Consider the following 20380-nt stretch of genomic DNA (forward strand, 5'->3'; position numbering starts at 1 on the left):
TATAGGTGATGTCAGGTTTCTGTGAAGCAGTCTTCCAAAATACACGTGTTATTATCATAAGAAGCCATCCAGTAATAACCTTATATAGTCAGTAAAAATGTCACAGGTCCAGGAATTGCATTTACTGGGCTTCTGCTGTCTGTCTGAGGTCTCACAAGTCAGGGGCATTCAAGCATGTCAGAGGAAGTTTAAGGCACAGTGTGCATTTTTTTTTGACAAATGTAAACAGCAGTGTATACAAGTGCTGATTGAATACATTTGGAAAGTAACAGTTAGTTTGCGGACTGTCCCTCTCAGCATGAGATGCTGCAGGGACATGCTTGGATGCCCCTAGACATGCTTGAATGCCCTAGGCAAATGCCTAGCCTGCCTATAGCTAAGGCCGGCTCTGTGGTGTTGTGTATACATAGACCCGTTTTCCTAATACTGAGTCAAAGATTGGTGATATATTGGCCCCAAGTTAGAGCTAGGAGTAGATCCAGCTAGAAGGTGTCATTTGCACTAAATGGCAAAACAGTGTTGCCCATCTGGGGTGGCAGGTATACAAAGTGCAGGCAGACCTACAGTTGAAATTGGGGGACCCATCTTATCTGTAAATTACAGGATTATTAGACTAAAGCTGCCCATATGCTACATACAAAAATAAACAATGTATTATTTGCATGCAAAACTATATCAATTGCACTCTCCTTAACTGGACTTTCTCCTAACAGTAAATGTGGCCCATTGTGTTTCAGCTCTTCTCTAGAAACAGTTTAGTGTGTGTTGTGTCCTTTCTCTTCTCTTCCGCTAATATAATAGATTGGCTGTGTTGTGTGTGTACTAATTCTCCTATCCAGCAATTTGGTGGCGCAGTGCACAATGTCCCCAGTCTTTTGCTATGAATGCAATGACATACTGTAGGGCTTTATTATCCATATAGACTGAGGTTCACATAAATTTGTTGTTTAAACCTTGTTTAAATGTTGTGTAAACACTGTGTGTTGTTATAATGAACACCTGAGGAGGACAGGGAGAACCGAACAATGAAAGCCTAAAACATCCAGTAACACACAAGGGCAAGCAGGACAGAATGTACAACTTGAAGCTACAAGCCCGCAGAGATTTTTGTTTTAACTCCGCAGGTTTGTTAGATTTTTGAAACGTGAAATTATCTGATTTTTTTTCTAAGATGTCCTAATATAACTCTACCATTTACAAAATATCTTACTGGGGAATATCCATATTGCTGTGATCATTATCATCTCCATATTAAGCTGAACTCAAGCTTGTTGACCAGTCTCTGAGGCACAGTCCTCCTTCCATGTACACAATGGCAGATTTAGGTTGTAATGAAAAGAAGGGCACTTCATAACCTCTCAGCTCATGTGTCACATGACTGTTGTTGACATAGAAGTCACATGACACTTCACAGGCTGTAAATCAAAGGTGGCCAAACTAGGGGTAGATGTACTAAACCTTGGACAGAGATAAAGTACCAACCAATCAGCCCCAACTGCCGTGTCACAAGCTATGTTTGAAAAATTACAGGAGCTGGTTGGTTGGCATTTATCTCTGTCCATTTTATCTCTCTCCAAGGCTTAGTACATAGGCCGCACAATCCTTCAGGTCCCCTAACTACATTTTCCAGACAATCTAGCTCAGGCATTCCCAACCACGGTCCTCAAGGCACACCAACAGTGCAGGTTTTAGTGATATCCAGGCTGCAGCACAGATGGTTAAATCAAAATAACTGAGCTACTAATTAAGTCACGTGCTGAAGCCTGGATATCACTAAAACCTGCACTGTTAGTGTGCCTTGAGGACCGTGGTTGGGAATGCCTGATCTAGCTTGTGCAGAGGTGTATTCATTAATAATGGTCACGTTTTAAAAGCTGCAGTGCCTTTATTCCTAATGGACACCTTCTAAAGCCATGAACTGTTAGGGCAGGGGTGGCCAACCAGTCAGAGGCAAGGAGCCAGAAAAGATCTGTAGTCAAGAGCAAGAGTCACTATCATGCGCGCGCGCAAATATGAGGGCATGGCCTAGTTGTCACAAAGCCACACCCCATTTTTGTGTGCACACCTTTCGGTATGACGCTTGTAGAAGTATGACCTCATATCATAACCCCGTTTTTCGTCATGTTGTACAGGGCCAGATACATATAATTCCCCAGTACAGTGCCACGTACATATAAAAACGCCAGAAAATATGTCCCCAGTGCCAGATACACATGTTCCCAGTGCCAGATACACATGTCCCCAGTGCCAGATACATATGTCCCCACAGTGCCAGATACACATGTCCCCAGTGCCTGCTATGCCCCCAGTGCCAGATATGCCCCCAGTGCAGATACACATGTCCCCACAGTGCCTGCTATGCCCGCAGTGCCTGCTATGCCCCCGTGCGTGCTATGCCCCCAGTGCCAAATATGCCCCCAGTGCCTGCTATGCTCCCAGTACAGATACACATGTCCCTACAGTGCTCACCTGCTCCCTCTGCTCCCCTCCCTGCTCACTGTGCTGCTGCTGCTTCTGGTTCTTCTCTCTCTGGCGGCGGTGGTCTCTCTTGAATTAGGCGCCGGTCCGTGAGCCAATCAAAGCTTGCGGTCCGGCAGCCAATCAGAAGCCTTAGGTGCCGGTCCGCGAGCTCTGATTGGCTCGCGGGCCGGCGCCGTATTGAAGCGAGACACCGCTGCCGGAGAGGCGTGCGTGTGTCGGGCTGGGGGCAGCGGTGGCCAGGAGCCGCATGCGGCTCGAGAGCCGCGGGTTGGCCACCGCTGTGTTAGGGGATCTTGAGGACTGAGGGGTTTATTTACTAAGCCTTGGAGAGACATAAAGTACCAGCCAATCAGCTTCTAACTCCCATGTTACAGGCTGTGTTTGAAAAATGACAGGAGCTGGTTGGCTGGTACTTTCTGCTTCGGGGTACACTGGGCTCCACAAGTCTGGACAATGGGGTGTAGAGTAGGATCTTGATCCGAGGCACCAACAGGCTCAAAGCTTGGACTGTTCCCAGAATGCACAGCGCCGCCTCCTCTATAACCCCGCATCCCAGCACAGGAGCTCAGTTTGTCAGTTGGTGCTGCAGTAAGCAGGCACTTAACAGAGGGGGCTGCTCCACGCAGCCCTGAGAAAAGCTTTTTATGAGATAAAAAGTGAAGACTTCAAGGGCAGCAGCGGTGGTAAATGTTTTGTGACATTCACTGCTGCAGCTCCAGCTCTCCCCAGCGGTGCTGTACACTCCCGAGCCCTGGTTGCCGGGTACCTCCGGTTTACTTCACGTTAGGCACACACGACTGGGGCTCTCCAGGATCGCGTGGCCGCGCTTCGGGAGGTGGTAAGTGGGTCCCGATCGCGGGACCCGGTCTTTATCGCGATCTGGCGCGGTCAGTGGGAGGCGGGCCGCGCGCGCTGGCGGTGGACACAGTGGATACAGGCGATCCCACTAGATCACCAGGGCATGGGCGCAGGTCAGGTTTTCTCTTAAAACCGATTTTAATATCGCCCACAGTACCCGGTGGTTTTGCCAGCAAGGGGGATAAGGCTTAGACCTGAAGCCCCTCCCCCAGCCCCAGGGCGCCATTTCCAGCAAGTGTTCCCATCCTGGAGCTGCATCTCTGTCTTTCCTCACTCCCTGTCAGTGTCTGCGGCGCCATTACTCCTCAGCTCACTGTTCCTGGGACTGCTTGGGCAAATCCTCCTATGTAAAGCCGCCTGGTTGTCAGTGCTGTGACTTTACATGGCACTTAAGTATTCTACCTGCCTTTTTAGTCAGTGTTAGTTAAGAAAGAGTGCATTTAGTCAGGGTTTTATAGTACAATTACCCTGTGATATACATCCAGTTCTTACTGTGTAGTGTTATATCTACTGTTATATAGCTGTGTAAGCTAGTCCAGTGCAGTATTATTGTCTGTAATAACCTCTGCATTGTACAAACTGTGACTATTTGTGTGTGCATTTGATAGCTGAGTGGTGTCCATCTCGTGTCTTTCACTCAACTTGCTATCCCTATATTCTATAACCTGAGGTGGCTTGGTGCGTCAGGTGTTATTTAATATAGGATTTTCACAAAGATATACTGTATTACGTATTTTTCTCTGTGATTTAGTCACCATATCTCTCCTTTATCTCTGCTGGTGCTGACTACACTGCGCAGGGGTTTGGGTTTAGGGATATAGTGCTGCTAATAATTGTACTGTGTTACCTCATACTGCAAGTTATATCATGTCTGCTTCTGAGGGTAACGGTTCTGGGGCGGAACACACTGCTGGTGTTGCTGAAGCCACAGGCACATATGGGGAGAATATAGCAGCTGTGGGCTCTGGTTCTGGGGGCTACTTGCCCCCCCAGTGGGACTGTGGCATACTGACCCTCTCCGTGGGCCGCTTTTTCCACGCTTCTGCATACGCTAGTTCATAAACGAACACCCCCTATGGGACCCCCAATGCCGGTACAACCGTATGTGGTCCCTGCAGCTAACCTGCCGTGTGCTGATAAAGCCGAATATTTATCTTACTTAAAACCCTTTAAGAGGTCAAAGAACACAGTACGCTATTGGCGTATGGAATACCGTAAGGGTACGCACGTTGCGTAACAATCGCTTAGCCGTGGTCGAGACGCTCAAGCGTCACGTTCGCTCACGGCCAAGAGATCACAGGCAGGCACGCTATTGGCTGCCGACTAACGTAATGATACGCTATTAGCGTAGCGGACGCTCGGGACCACGAGGAGATCACCAGCGGCGCTGACGCACACAATGTTAAACCTTTATAACGATACCATAAACAATGTACTTATACTGTAAACCCTTGTGTAGTGATAAGGTGAAAATGCAACACAGTGTAAGCTGGTTTACACTAAAGCTGTTTGAGCGATAGAGACGCTCCTATTACCCACTGCAATATAATGAACACACACAATACCGGTCTAAGGGTCTAACGCCTTTTAAGGAAATTAATGAACGTTCAAAAGAATAATACAATACAAGTCATACACTACCAATATAACATAGACTACCTAACCAGATAACTACACATGAAATACAATAGCAGTACAATAACAATATAAGAGAAACGAGAGAGAAAAGGGAGAAGAGAGAGAGAGAGAGACATATGGCTCACAATAACAAGAAAGACAATATGATTGCGGAGAAAACTTACGCTCAAGGGAAAACAATCGCATGCGCCTCTGGATATCCAGCTCCCGATTATCAGCAATGAGAACCGTTGAAGAGAATAGAGAGCTGGATCAGGTCGGCTTGTCCTTTTATACCCTACACATAATACAGTACAATGGTCCTATATTCTTATTGTTCATTGGACACAGGAATTCCTCTTCACATTATAACAAAAGGTCATAGGTTGATTCATACAGGTGGGCTGTGACTATTTCCAACTGCTCAGGTGGGTGGGAAACTAGGTTTCCCGCCGCATGGATAATAAAGTGCAAATATAGTAAAAGTCCATAAACTTCTTATGTCCATAACTATTCGCACGAGCGATTAATCCGCTTCAAACCAACACCGGAATATTGCTAATTAAATACTCTTCCGATGGATACTAAACACCACTGTATAACCCTTGTCTGACCCTTCGTATCAAACAAAGAGGGATCTCTTTGTCCATGAACATGCTACATTAACTAAACTTTCAGATTCTATCAAAGGGACCATAATCTACAAAATACATTATATGGTTAAAATATGTAACGATTGAGTCGCACGCTAGACGCATACAAACTCTACCGTAAATGCGCATACCGTGCGCCTGCGGGTGCACGTAACAGCGGGTATGCGTACGCACGGGAGAGCGCACGCATGCGCAGCGCGGACATGTATGAGGTGCAAATATGGCAGTGTGCATCATGATATTTTTCTGACTTTGACAGTGCGGACGATTTATCTGCTCAATTAAAGAAGTTGAACCAGTCCCTGACTACTAAAAAGTCTGACCAACGCTCGCCTAAGTCCAAGAGGTCCTCTAAGCGAGCGCTCGTCTCCTCGCAATCTACTGCTGTCACTGACACCTCGTCTGATGAAGACAGCACATACACCGACCCCACAGGTTCTGACTCAGATACGGCTGATGGAGAGGGTAGTTCACATGTTGATGTTCCTGATCTTTTGGAGGCTATTAAGTTAATTCTGCAGATTACGGATGATCCCGAGCTATCCGTTCCTCCTAAGAAACCAGATAGGTTCAAGCGTCAGAAGGTGATTAAACAAGTTTTACCTCACTCTGACCACCTAGTGGATATACGTCAGGAACCCTGGCAAAGCCCGGGTACGAAGTTTGTGCCTCAAAAGAAGATGCTGGCTCGCTATCCCCTCGCGCCAGAGCTGTCTAAGAATTGGGAAACGCCTCCTCCCGTAGACTCACATGTGGCTAGGATGGTGGTTTCCTCAGCTCTACCTGTCACTACCGTCACGTCTCTAAAAGAGCCTACGGATAAACGTTTCGAGGGTTGTCTAAAAGCGATTTACACCCTCACGGGTGCTGCACAAAGGCCCACTATGGCATCTACATGGGCGAAGCAGAGGCTATTGAAGCATGGGCCTTGGAGTTAGAGGCTGAAATCTCCTCTGACCATGCTAGACAATGCTTGTCATATATTGTCACAGCTTCTCGCTATATTAAAGAGGCGGCTTCTGATGCCGGTATCCTAGCAGCCAAGGCCTCTACTACATCAGTCCTGGCTTGCAGGATATTGTGGCTGAGATCCTGGTCTGTGGATCTGGACTCTAGAAAAACACTGGAGGTACTCCCTTTCAAGGGGGATATTCTGTTTGGGGAGGACTTAAATAAGATAGTGGCTGACTTGGCTACTGCCAAAACTGCCTGTCTGCCTAATACAGCTCCTCCTGTGTCGAAGGCCAAAGGCACGTCCTTTCGCCCCTTTCGTCCTTCAGGTAAAGCAAAAGGTCAGGCGTACCATAAGCAGGCCCGCACTTCCAAACCTGGTAAGCCGAAGCCCAAAAGAGCCTGGGCTTCCCGTCAGCCAGCAGCCAAGACCGATAAGCCTGCCGCATGACGGGGTGGGCCTCCCCCTGGGGGATCCCAGGGTGGGGGGCCGGCTTCTAGGGTATGCCCAGGAATGGTTGAAGACCACTTAAGATGCCTGGGTACGGAAAGTCGTCACTCGAGGTTACGCCATGGCCTTCAAAAAAAACGACCCCCTCATCGATTTTGCCAGACAGACGTCCCGTCGGACCAGACAAAGGCAAACACTCTGCATTCGGTGGTACAGACCCTCCTGGATACAGGAGTCGTAGTACAGGTGCCTCTTGCTCAGAGGGGCCGGGGGTACTATTCTCCGCTGTTTCTAGTCCCGAAACCGAATGGGTCCTCCCGGCCCATTCTCAACCTCAAGGCACTGAACAAATTTGTGAAGGTTTCCAAGTTCCGTATGGAAACCCTTCGCTCTATAGTTCTGGCCTTGGAACCTGGGGACTACATGGTCTCCCTGGACATACAGGATGCTTACCTGCATATTCCTATAGCAGTGTCACAACAAGACCTAAGGTTCGCTATTGGCAACCTCCATTACCAGTTTCGGGCGTTACCTTTTGGTTTAACAATGGCTCCGCGAGTCTTCACCAAAGTTATGGTGGTGATGACGGTGGTACTCCGCCGTCAAGGGGTCAGGATACTGCCGTATCTGGACGACTTGTTAATCCTGGCAAATTCCCCAGATCTACTCCTGCGTCATCTGGATATGACGGTCCGGTTTCTACAAGCCCACGGGTGGCTCATCAACTGGAAGAAATCCTCCCTGGTCCCTGCTCAGAGCATGGTGCATCTGGGAGCGCTGTTGGACACTCACAACCAGAGGTTGTTCTTGTCTCAGGAGAAAGTCCTGAAGCTTCAGGACAGGATTCGTTGCTTCCTTTCTCGTCCGCAAGTGTCGATACAGTCGACGATGCAGGTGCTGGGCCTCATGGTGTCAGCATTCGACATGGTTGAGTATGCTCAATTCCATTCTCACCCCCTTTAGAAGCTGATTCTAGCCAAGGGGGACGGCCTGCCTCACCGGATCAGGTCTCACATGATCTCTTTGACTCCGGAGGTCCGTCTGTCGCTACTCTGGTGGCTCCTGGACCGACAATTGTGCAGAGGCTGTCCCTTCTGGATATCCAACTGGGTCCTGTTGACGATAGATGCCTGTCTAAGAGGTTGGGGCGCGGTGCTGGAGCAGCACTCCTTGCAGGGTCGGTGGACCAAGGAGGAATCTCTCCTCTCGATCAACATTCTGGAATTGCGGGCGGTCTTCAATGCGTTGAACCTAGTCCAGCATTTGATTCAGAACCGTCCTGTTCAAGTACAGTCGGACAACGCCACCACAGTGGCTTACATAAATCATCAAGGCGGCACTCGAGGCCGTTTGGCAATGAAGGAAGCCTCACGGATTCTACATTGGGCAGAACGCCATCTACCGGCAATATCGGCAATATTCATTCCGGGAGTCCTGAATTGGGAAGCGGACTTTCTCAGTCGTCAGGACGTGCATGCCGGCGAGTGGGGCCTCCATCCAGAAGTGTTTCAACTCCTCGTGGATAGGTGGGGTCTTCCAGATGTGGATCTAATGGCGTCTCGACACAATCACAAAGTTCCGGTCTTCGGAGCAAGGACAAGGGATCCTCAAGCAGCATTCGTGGATGCGCTGGCAGTGCTGTAGAGGTTTCGGCTGCCGTACGTGTTCCCTCCGGTGTCACTCCTGCCCAGGGTAATTCGGAAGTTCAAGCAAGAAAAAGGAAATCTGCTTCTCATAGCTCCAGCGTGGCCCAGACGGCACTGGTTCTCAGACCTGCAAGGCCTATCGTCAGAGCGTCCACTTCTACTTCCACAACGCCCAGACCTCCTCGTTCAGGGCCCCTGTGTCTACCAGGACCTAGCCCGGCTGTCTTTGACGGCGTGGCTCTTGAAGCTTCCGTCTTAAGAGCTAAGGGTTTTTCTGAAGAGGTCATTAAAACTATGTTGCGGGCCCGGAAACCGGCCTCTGCTCGGATTTACCATAGGGTCTGGCATTCCTACTTCGCTTCCAAGTTTAGTACAGCCAAACTTTTGGCTTTTCTACAGCATGGTCTAGATTTAGGCTTGCGTCTGGCCTCCCTCAAGGTTCATATTTCTGCCTTGTCGGTGTGGTTTCAGAGAAAAATTGCGACTTTACCTGATGTTCATACTTTCACTCAGGGTGTGTTGCGTATCCAACCTCCCTATGTCCCGCCTGTGGCTCCTTGGGACTTGTCGGTGGTTTTGGAGGCGTTGCAGGAGCCTCCATTTGAACCTAGAATGGTGATTGCGCATGCTTATGTGAAGGCTGGTCTGTCAGCTCCTGTTCAAATTACGGCCCATTCTACTCGGTCTGTTGGACCTTCTTGGGCGGCCCAACGTGGTGCGACCCTTGACCAATTGGTCATAAGGGTCTATGCCTTCGATACTGCCGCTTCCCAGGATGCTTCTTTTGGACGCCGGGTTCTTGTGCCCGCTACAGTGCGTCCCCTCCCATAAGGAACTGCTTTAGGACATACCCATTGTCCAGACTTGTGAAACCCAGTGGAACCCGCAGCAGAAAACGAGTTTTATGGTAAGAACTTACCCTTGTTAAAACTCTTTCTGCGAGGTACACTGGGCTCCACAAGGTGCCCACCCTGACGTACTTAGCTTCTTTGGGTTGATATGGCATTAGCCGCTGACACTTCTCTTGTCGTGAGAGTGTGGTGTATGTGGCTACTAACCGTTGTCGTCTCTTTTCCTGCTACTGCATTGGGATGGTTAACTAAACTAAGCTCCTGTGCTGGGAGGCGGGGTTATAGAGGAGGCGACGCTATGCATTCTGGGAACAGTCAAAGCTTTGAGCCTGTTGGTGCCTCGGATCAAGATCCTACTCTACACCCCATTGTCCAGACTTGTGGAGCCCAGTGTACCTCGCAGAAAGAGTTTTAACAAGGGTAAGTTCTTACCATAAAACTCGTTTTTTTTCTCTACACTTTATCTTTCTCCAAGGCTTAGTAAATAGACCCCTGAGTTTGGCCACATCTGCTGTAACTCTCTAATTGTAAATATATTTGTAAATAGAAGAAATAGGTAAAGCAAGTAAAAGGGGAAAAAACCCCACTGCCATGTATTGTCGTACTGTAAACCTGATTGATTTATGCTGAAAAACCACACCTCAAAAAGGTGAAGCTACTCCTAGCCTGCTCAGGTACTGTGTGTGAATACAAAAGCACTCACACTCTAATGATTTATCTGAAGACAGTTACAGAAGGAACAGTCCTAGATATCCAGTGTGACAAGATGGCTAAGCAAGAACCAAAGTGCATTTGTAACATTAACAAATTATTAATAGTAGTTTAGCAAAAGCATTAGACTATCCAGTTTATTAATTCACCACATGCAAGCTCCTATTCTTGTTATTATTAATCCGCATGAAGGTGACAGACCTCATATGATCTGAATACAGTGAAATGAATCTTTGCACGAAAATGACAGATCCCACTCTAGATGAGCACTCTAGCAGTCTAATTTATATATAGATATATACAGTGATACAGTGATACCGCTCAGCTCACATCTCTCCCGCCGCTCAGCACAGCGCGATCTGTGCTGAGCGTGCGGGGGAGACGGGGGGGCCGCTCATTTCACCCAGCGGGTGAAGTGAGCGACTCGCTAGATTGGCCTGGTTGCAGGCCAATCTAGCAGCAGCGATAGCGATGCGCGGGGCTGCGCATCGCTATCGCTGTAAGGGGTACACACGGAGCGATCTTGCTGAAATTCTAAGCAATCTAGTCAGATTGCTTAGAATATCGCTCCGTGAGTACCCCCCTGTAGTCTCGAGGATTTCGCCCAGGGCTATTCATCGCCTGTTAAATTATCTGTTTTTGGGCATTAACACATAGAATATAGGATAACTTCCCGAACTTGTGTTAACACTGCAGCGGCATGTGTTTGTTTGTTTTTTTTGAGTCTGCTCAGGCTCGTAAAAAAATCCCAGTTAAGTGCAGCCTTAGGGCTGACTTCTGGGACAATTGAATAGCCCTGGGGGATCAATTAGCCCGCGGTAAATTACTGCAGCTAATTGAATTCCCCCTTAGGTTACTGAAAATGTCTGGAAAAAATGAATTCATGTATTGACCTGGTTTGTGTACATAGCTGCTGATGCAAAGTGTCCAAGAGACACTTGTTCAATGCATAAAGCATTTAATAAACAAGTCTCATCCCCTAAGGCCATATAGCACTACTTTACAATACCTTCAGATACGCTTAGGGGTATATGCAATTGCGGTCGAATTCCCGAAAATGTCGAAAAACGGGACATTTTCGCCCAAAAAAATAATTCGACAATGCAGTACAGTACTTTTCGTAAAAAAAAGGACTTTCCAAATTCGACTTATTGAAATTCGACATTTCTGCAATGGTACAAATGCGGCATTTCGACAAAAGTATATTCAATTGAAGATTGTAAATTCGACAACAGTGCTTTTAGACCGTAAATAAGTCATTTTCAATCCGCCACACTTTGCTGGCGGAATCTAATACATTTTTTTAAAAACATGGGTTTTTTTGTGTTTTTTTTATTGGTAATAGCATATCTATTTATATTAGAAGGCATTAGGTACTTGGTTTGTCTATTTAGGAGGCACAAGTATTATTTATATATTTTTAAAAATATATATATATTTTTAATTTATTTTTTAATGGAATGGGGTAAAAATCAGAAAAAAAAGCATAACCAGCCTCGGGCTCTTTGAGCCGGTCCTGGTTGCCAAAATACGGGAAAAAAATGACAGGGGATCCCCCGTATTTTAACAACCAGCACCGGGCTCAAAGAGGAATTGCAGAGACCCCCCGTGACTCATGTCACAGAAGGTCCCTTCAGCCAATCAGGAAGCGCCACTTCGTGGCACTCTCCTGATTGGCTTTGGGCGTCTGAGCTGGCATACAGCGCATCGCACAGCTCCCTCCATTAGTTTCAATGGTGGGAACTTTGAGGTCAGCGGTGGGGTTACCCGGTGACCTCACCGCTGACCGCAAAGTTCCCACCATTGAAAATAATGGAGGGGGCTGTGCGATGCGCGTCTGACAGCTCCGACGCGCATACAGCCAATCAGGAGAGTGCCACGAAGTGGCGCTTCCTGATTGGCTGAAGGGACCTTCTGTGACAGGAGTCACGGGGGGTCTTTGCATTCGGGGAAAGGGGTCCCATGTGTAAACATGGAACCCCTTTCAGTCCGCCTGGTTCGGGTAAATGCGTTTTTTTGTTTTACCAAGTACGTGGATTACAATAAAAGAACTGGACACTGGATCAGGTGAGTATAATTTTATTTTCAGGTACCCCGGATGTCGACATTGGAGACGTGGCCAGAGTCGGCGTGTCAATATGTGTGTCGGCATGTATGTAATAAAGTTATACTTTCACGGTGTGTGTGTCCTGTTCTTATTTGGGTATTTTTCTTGCAGTAGAACTACAGGTACCAGCGGGCCCGTTTCCCCCCGCATGCTGGTACTTGTGGTTCTCCAAGTATCAGCTTGCGGGGGAGGCTTGCTGGGACTTGTAGTTCTTCTGCAAAAAAAAAAACCTATTCTTTCATTTTTACACATGGCTATCAGCCCCCCATCCGCAGCCCTTGGATGGGGGGGACAGCCTCGGGCTTCACCCCTGGCCCTTGGGTGGCTGGGGGGGGGGACCCCTTGATTGAAAGGGTCCCCACTCCTCCAGGGTACCCCGGCCAGGGGTGGCTAGTTGGGTATTTAATGCCACAGCCGCAGGGCGCTGTATAAAAGTGACCCCAGGCTGTGGCATTATCTGTCCAGCTAGTGGAGCCCGGTGCTGGTACAAAAAATACGGGGGACCCCTACTCTTTTTGTCCCCCGTATTTTTTGCACCAGGACCAGGCGCAGAGCCCGGTGCTGGTTGTTAAAATACGGGGGATTCCCTGTCATTTTTCCCCCCGTATTTTGGCAACCAGGGCCGGCTCAAAGAGCCCGAGGCTGGTTATGCTTAGGAGGGGGGACCCCACGCAAATTTTTTTCGGGTTTTTTTACCGTTTTTTAAACATTTTTAAAAATCTAATCAAAATCCGTCAAATTGGACGTTTTTTGACAGCGGGACTGTCGAATTCGTTTTTTATTGAATATGTCGAATTCCGGCACCCACCTGCGGCACCCACATTCGACGGTCGAATTGTGTCGAATTTAAAAACGGGCGAAAAAGTGCCGCAATTCGCCCGGAATTGCATATACCCCTTAATCTCTACAGAATCGCCACTCATGTACTTATATAATGGACACCTCCAAACACACATACTGTACATGACCAGTGCAGGTCACAGTTTACGGAGTCTTCACCAACCTCTCTCTTACCAGCTCATTGTTGCCCAGATATAAAGAGTTTAAACATATACAGCATACTCACCATGTATAATAAAATGCATATGTAACTATAGATGCCATCTTTACATTAGAACACTGTTAGAGAGTAGGAATTTACCCTCCTTACAGATGCGTCCCCATACTGCAGCGCAAGATGCCTGGCAGTGGTATGGCGCCCCTGGTAGGATCCCCGCGGTGGTATTGTGTGAGCCGGGATCCTGTCCATCAGTATGCTGACCGCATACCGGCGAGATATATTTATATTTTGGGGTGAGGCCAGTAATGGCTGCCCCCTGCCTAATTTTAGTATTTTTATTGAGTAATTATAAGCCCTCATTTGATGATAGCCAATTTAATTTGATAATAAAAAATAAACCTTTAACTATGACTTTTTTTATTATGTATACATATTTACAAAGTGGGACAGCTTACAGGGGCAGTATGTGCATGTCCTACCAGGACCGTCTTAACAGCATTGTGGGCCCCTGGGCACAGCAATGCACTGGGGCCCCTACCCATCCTCCATGGGTGGGGGGTGCTATCAGCGGCAGCTTTGATGTCCCGCGGGCGGTAGGGGGTGTTCTATCTTCCGCTCAGCATTTAGGATCTGGAGCAGTAATTTCTGCTAATTACTCCTTTACTGCACAGATGGGGTGGGAGGGAGAACACTAAACTGTAGAAGGGGTCTTGGGCTGAATGAAGGGGCCTGGTACATGACTTCCAGGGTGGTAGGGGGTGTTTAATACGTAAGGGAGCGGTCGATAGAGGAGTGGGCAGTGCTTAAAGTGGTCCTAGAGAGGTGGTGGAACTCACCCCCCCCCCCTTCCCCCGGTCACCAAGCAATAAAAGTATTGTGCGCGTCCCAAGAAAAGGGCATGGTCTCAAACGGAAAGGGGCGTGGTCACACAATAATAATGCCCACAGTAGTAGCACCCCTAATACACATAATGCCCACAGTAGGAGCACCCCGTAATACACAATGCCCACAGCAGTAGCGCCCTTTTTACAATGACCACAGTAGTAGTGCTCCTTATGCAATGTCCACTGTACTGGTAGTGCCCCTTATATAGAGCCCATAGTAGTGGTGCCCCTTATGCAATGCCCCCAGTAGTAGTGCCCCTTATGTCTCCAGTAGTGATGCCCCTTATGAAGTGCCCCCAGTAATGCCCTTAATGGTAATGGCCCTGTGTAGTATTTCCCCCAGTAGTAATGTTGCCTGTAGTAATGCCCCCAGTCATATAGCTCCCTGTAGTTTAGCCCCAGTAGTTATGCCCCCAGTAGTTATGCCCCCAGTAGTTTAGCCCACAGCAGTAATGCCCCTGCAGTTATGACCCCAGTAGTTCACCCCCACTTTTGTTTAGCCTCCCAGTGGTAATGCCCCCAGTAGTTTAGCCCCTGTAGTTTAGTCCTCATGTAGTTAGCCCCATGTAGTTTAGCCCCCAGCGGTAATGCCCCCTGTAGTTATGCCCCCAGTAGTTTAACCCCCCAGTAGTAATGCCCCAAGTAGTTTAGCCCCCCATTAGTAATGCCCCCTGTAGTTTAGCCCCCCATTAGTAATGCCCCCAGTAGTTTAGCCCCCTGTAGTTTAGCCCCCCATTAGTAATGCCCCCTGTAGTTTAGCCCCCTGTAGTTTAGCCCCCCTGTAGTTATGCCCCCAGTAGTAGTGTGCACCTGTAGTTATGCCCCCAGTTGTAATGTGCCCCTGTAGTTCTGCCCCCAGTAGTAATGTGCCCCTGTAGTTTGCCCCCTGTAGCTTGCCCCAGCAGACGTGCCTTAAAAAAAACAAAAAAAACCCACCATACTTACCAAGCCCCAATCCCGCGTCTGACTGCTGTGATCCTCCCGGCGTCCTGATCCCTGCACTATGAGAGAGATGTCATGACATCTCTCTCATAGCGCACACCTACAGAGCCGGGAGCCGGAAGCAGGAGCTCAGTAGTGAGCTCCTGCCGCGGGCTTCCACTGTGCGGGAAAAGCCGGGTGCCGCTGATAACAGTGGGCGCCCAGCATCTCCCTGCGGCGCTGGCACACATCGGGTTAGGTGAGCCGGAGGAGGCGGAACTGCATTCCGTCTTCAAGTGGAACTGACGGAACGCAGTTCCGTCCCGTTTCAGCTCACTTTAACCCCTGGGAGTGGGCTTAATATTCATCATTTTCTGGTGAGACAGCAGCTTGCTTGACTGCAGATATCTCAAGTTCCTGGAAAAAGATTTCTTATCTTTGAATGGGATAAAAAAATAAGAGTGTCTCACTTGCCAGGAGATACTGGGGACTTGGGGATCAGAGTTCAGGAGCCAGAGCAATCCACCAACAAATATATAAAACGGCATATTAGGCATATGGAGCTGGAGCAGGGACCAGCTGCTTGAAGGCTGATATCTCTGGTTCTTCTAGTGTCCACCGAAAGTGGAGAGTCCCAGCTTTTGAAATGTATCCTCAGAAAAGCTGTAAGTCATACAGAGCCTGAGATATCTGGCTGGGAAAAGCAATTAACAGGCTTGGATGGGGTCCACTGCTTTGAAGTCGGATATCTCTTGTTCCCTAGGGCCGATCTTCAAAAATCTGGTACCCCTGGAAAGAGGGGACCCTCAACTTTCAGCCTAGGGCCCTTGTACTCCTGGGGCCCTTGGGCAAGAGCCCATTGAGCCCATACGAAAAGGCGGCCCTGTGTCCTAGCCATTTACACTGCATTCAAGATGACATATGGTCCAGTACAGTGGAAATATTTTGCAGTTACTGGTACATTTTGGTCTGACAGTACCAACGCAAGCATCAAGTACCGCCCCCAAATGAGTGCCGCCCCTAGGCACATGCCTAATTGGAAATTTGCTACTGTATATACTGCAAAACAGTAGTAGTTTATTCTTATGAGATTTTTTGGCCACTGACAAGGTTTTCAGACAATGCAGGCCTTAAAATCAGGCTACTTTAGTGATATCGTGTTTACTATCTTTTTAATTTTTCTTTTTCAGTGAGTGATTAAAGATGCTTCTCCTTTAGCCCATGCACTTTATGCACCTTGACCTCATATAAATGCTTTATCTAGACTAAAGTCCAAGGAAGTAGCACTAGGAAGGACATCAAGTTACTTGAATGATCGATCTGTATGATTTTTATTGTATTGTTCATTTCAACTCCTCATTTTAAACATACTCGCTTAGTAATACATCAGAGATATTTGCGGTCTATAATCTTTCATTATTTTGTCACAATAACATTCCATCGTACTCTGGATTTTGCTCACAAAATTTTTTGTGGACCTCACTCAGTTTCAGTCACGGTGGGTATGCACGCTCCTGATACCCGCAATAATCGGTGAAATAAAACTGGTCGAATTATTATTATTATTATTATTTTTTTTTTTTGTGGGCAGAATCCTGTAGAAGGTGTAATTTTTTTTTTAATCAGCTTGCAGAGGAAGCAGCCTGTTTGGGAGGGTTTTTTTTTGTGGCTCAGGCTGCCAATGCTGCTGAAAGAGACCCGGCTAGGGGGTTTGCACTTTCTGACACTGCCTTACCTGCATGATCACCCCTCACATACACAAAACACCTGCAGCACCCTACACACACAGACAACAGCAGCACTGGGCACAGCAGTACACCTGTGTGAGAACCAGCAGAGTACCAAAGACCAAGGAAGGGAGGAGGGAAGTGGATGTCCAATGGGCTCAGAAGCAAGTCCCAACAATTGTTCCATAAAATCTAGGTTTTGGGGAAAAATAGGACTTACTCTGCAGGTACAAAAAAATTGTTGAGAGCTGTGTGAAAAAATAAACACTGCGTACCCAATTGAATACTTAAAATCTTGCACTTTTGGTGAATTCACTGCCAATTGAATATGTCCCTATTTATTGATTGTGCTCCTGTGCCATCTTCTGTAGTGTACCCTCACTGAAGGTGGAAGGATGTAGTCTGCACAGACTGTTGATGTTCTGTAGTATATAGGTGATGTGTGGCAGTCATTTGATGGGAAATTGCCAGGTTCTGTGGGATACAGATGTCTTACTGAACCTTTGTTCATTATGGGTGGTAGTCAGAGTAACAAGAGATAAAGTGCTCTACTAAAATGGAGCCAGGCTGTTCTCTGCTTCCTGTAATATGCTATTCATATAAGTCTGTCGGGGAGGTATATCAAGCCTTCTAAAGAGGAAAAGTTGAAGTGTTGCCCATCAGATTCTAGTACATTCTATAAATAGAAGGAATCTGGGGAATACTTCCACTTGTCGTCTTTAGAAACTTGGTACATCTCCCCCTGTGTATTTCTGTGTGTGATATAATAGCAGCCTCGTTCTTTTGGGTGCACCTGTAACCACTGCTGTCGCCACCTATTATATGACTCTAGCACCTTTTTTACACATCCACGCCAGTGTAGGCCAGGCCTTACTCAGGCTTTCCCTAGCATGCTGCACCTCCTTTCATTGTACCGGCACCACCACGCAGCTGCTTATGTATATTATGCGGCTGAAAGATAGACCATGTAAAGCAGATGGCATATGAAGGTAAAAAAATGCATAATTGGCATATATAATATAGATATATCTGTGATGCCAGTGTCTATAGCATTATTGCATAGGAGGTGTTGCCATCGCACACTATCTGCCTCTATCTCACTGCTTATCCTCTGAGAATGTTTATCATCTACTGTGTGTGCTCTTAGTGGCTTTTGCTTTTTTCAGTCTTCTGCGTGCACTCTCAGCGGCTTGTGCTCTCTCGTATTGGGGAGGACTGGATATTTCTTATTCTCCTGGGTTTACTGATGGCTCTGGTGAGCTGGGTCATGGACTTCACAATTGCTGTTTGTTTACAAGGTGAGAAATTATTACAATGCCTCTATCCTTAATCCAATATCCTCCTGCTTCTCAGCAGCCCGTTTACAGTCCTTGGAAGAAGTTACTTAAGAATCATAATGAAAATGCCTTTACTTCTGGCTCTTTGCAGTATTATCATACTAAAATAGCTAAAGATTCCAATATATACTTGAGTTTGGTTGTCCAGTTAGGCCCATTTTAGACCTAATTGGCCACAAACTGTACCATGCGCTTGATGTCCCTCAGCTGTCCATCTGTAAGGGTTATTGCATTTGGACGATATTGCATCATGTATATCCTTCCTGCTTCACTAATGGTGACCTTTCAGATCCGGACATTTGGTCCGAACAGCCAGATCTGAATGAACCACATACGGTATTTGTATATATGTCTATGCCCTAAAGACCTTAAGTCCTTGAGAAGTTATTTCAATTATGAAATAAAGAGGACATTAGAGAAAGTGGGGTGATTCAATTGTTGGTTAAACCAGAAACTACTATAAGTAACATAATATGTGTTTCCTCCCTCCATCTTATGATACACATCTTTATTGTTTTATTTAAACCTCTGGCTGACTTTCCCGTTTATTTCACAGCTCACAAGTGGATGTACGGTGGTTTGGACAGTAATGTTTTCCTGCAGTACTTGGCCTGGGTCACGTATCCCGTCGTCCTCATCACTTTCTCTGCAGGATTCACACAGATCTTGGCTCCTCAGGCTGTGGGTATGTGTGATGCCTTGTGTCCTTGTGTCACAGACAGACAAATGCTATGAAAGTAATGATACTGAAGTGTTAGAGAAAGTAGCGTCTAACTGAACTTTTATATTAATGTGCAATCTGACATTCTCTTGCTGTATGTATTGTCCTATTTTACTCTACATCCTACCTTTTCAGACTGTACTTTGATTAAATAAAGTATTTTTCTCATTTTTTTTTCTTTAAATAAAGATACTGAATACATTACGCAGTAAGCAATGAAACTGTAATTTAAAAAGAAATAAAAGGATTATCGTAAATATAATAGGAAATACACAGCCATCAGTAATATATGACCTTTGTGACCTTTCATTATCATGCATGCTAGTTTTAAATGTACTTTAGCAAATTGTCTACAAGACATGGGGCTTCCTGATCTCATAGACCGTTGTTTCCCAAGTATTAATATAGACAGGGCCGTAAGTATATTTAGACAACATAGGGAAGGAAGTGTGCAAAAAGAAGAAATAAATTGATATTTCAAAGACTGGCACTAGAATGCTGTGTAAAATATAGGGATAGTCAGTCCCATAGATAAGAAACAGTGGAATAGAAAGAAAACACTGCACTTCTTTGAGGAAAGAAATTCAGAACAAGTGAAGTGAAATTGAATTCATAAAATGTATTAATAAAAATAAATGTGTTTTTTCTATATAGCCATTAAATTGGTCTATTTAAGGTTTTAAACACATGATCATTTTCTATATATAGCAGCCAAAGATATATATTAAAAAACATATACTAAATTGCATAAAACAATGAAATAAAATAGTCACCCCTTGGTAATTTTGGATTGCACATCCATGTTGAGATGATGATAATTTGTCAGTGTGTCCTGTTCCTTGTATATGACATTAGGGGTAAGTCCAAATCACCAATTTTGGATGATGGGTTCTGGCTGTATGTTGCTGTCCAGGCTTGAAAAAGTGGTGTCCTATTAGTTGGTGGATGGCACCGCTGTGGCAGCAGGAGTCCCCTGTAGCCGGATCTGCAACTGTGTTGGAGATGACCTTAAGATTTACCATCTGTGTTCAGCTTGTTGATAAAGGACTGATTCAGGTCATGTGGAGAGGCCAAAAAAAGGATTGGGAATGAGATGGGAATCCAATTTTCTCTGACGTCCTAGTGGATGCTGGGAACTCCGTAAGGACCATGGGGAATAGACGGGCTCCCCAGGAGACTGGGCACTCCAAAGAAAAGATTAGGTACTATCTGGTGTGCACTGGCTCCTCCCTCTATGCCCCTCCTCCAGACCTCAGTTAGAATCTGTGCCCGGCCAGAGCTGGGTGCTCCTAGTGGGCTCTCCTGAGCTTACTAGTAAAGAAAGTATTTATTAGGTTTTTTATTTTCAGTGAGCTTCTGCTGGCAACAGACTCACTGCTACGTGGGACTAAGGGGAGAGAAGCAAACCTAGCTGTCTACAGCTAGCTTGTGCTTCTTAGGCTACTGGACACCATTAGCTCCAGA

General features: G+C 46.6%; 1 protein-coding gene across 4 annotated transcripts in view; it reads left to right on the plus strand.

Moving 5' to 3' along the window:
- Nucleotides 1-20380, plus strand: part of CLCN2 (chloride voltage-gated channel 2) — a 251259-nt gene that overhangs the window by 114061 nt on the left and 116818 nt on the right. For 2 of the 4 annotated variants that reach the window (XM_063916600.1, XM_063916602.1), the window contains exons 3-4: nt 18025-18156; nt 18752-18880. In XM_063916600.1, the coding sequence (XP_063772670.1) occupies nt 18025-18156; nt 18752-18880 (261 nt within the window). Of the gene's footprint in view, nt 1-3110; nt 3320-18024; nt 18157-18751; nt 18881-20380 lie in introns of those variants that run through there. The other 2 variants (XM_063916601.1, XM_063916604.1) reach the window with 2 other exon arrangements.

Source organism: Pseudophryne corroboree, chromosome 4, assembly GCF_028390025.1.
Source record: "Pseudophryne corroboree isolate aPseCor3 chromosome 4, aPseCor3.hap2, whole genome shotgun sequence".
Classification (NCBI taxonomy): domain Eukaryota; kingdom Metazoa; phylum Chordata; class Amphibia; order Anura; family Myobatrachidae; genus Pseudophryne; species Pseudophryne corroboree.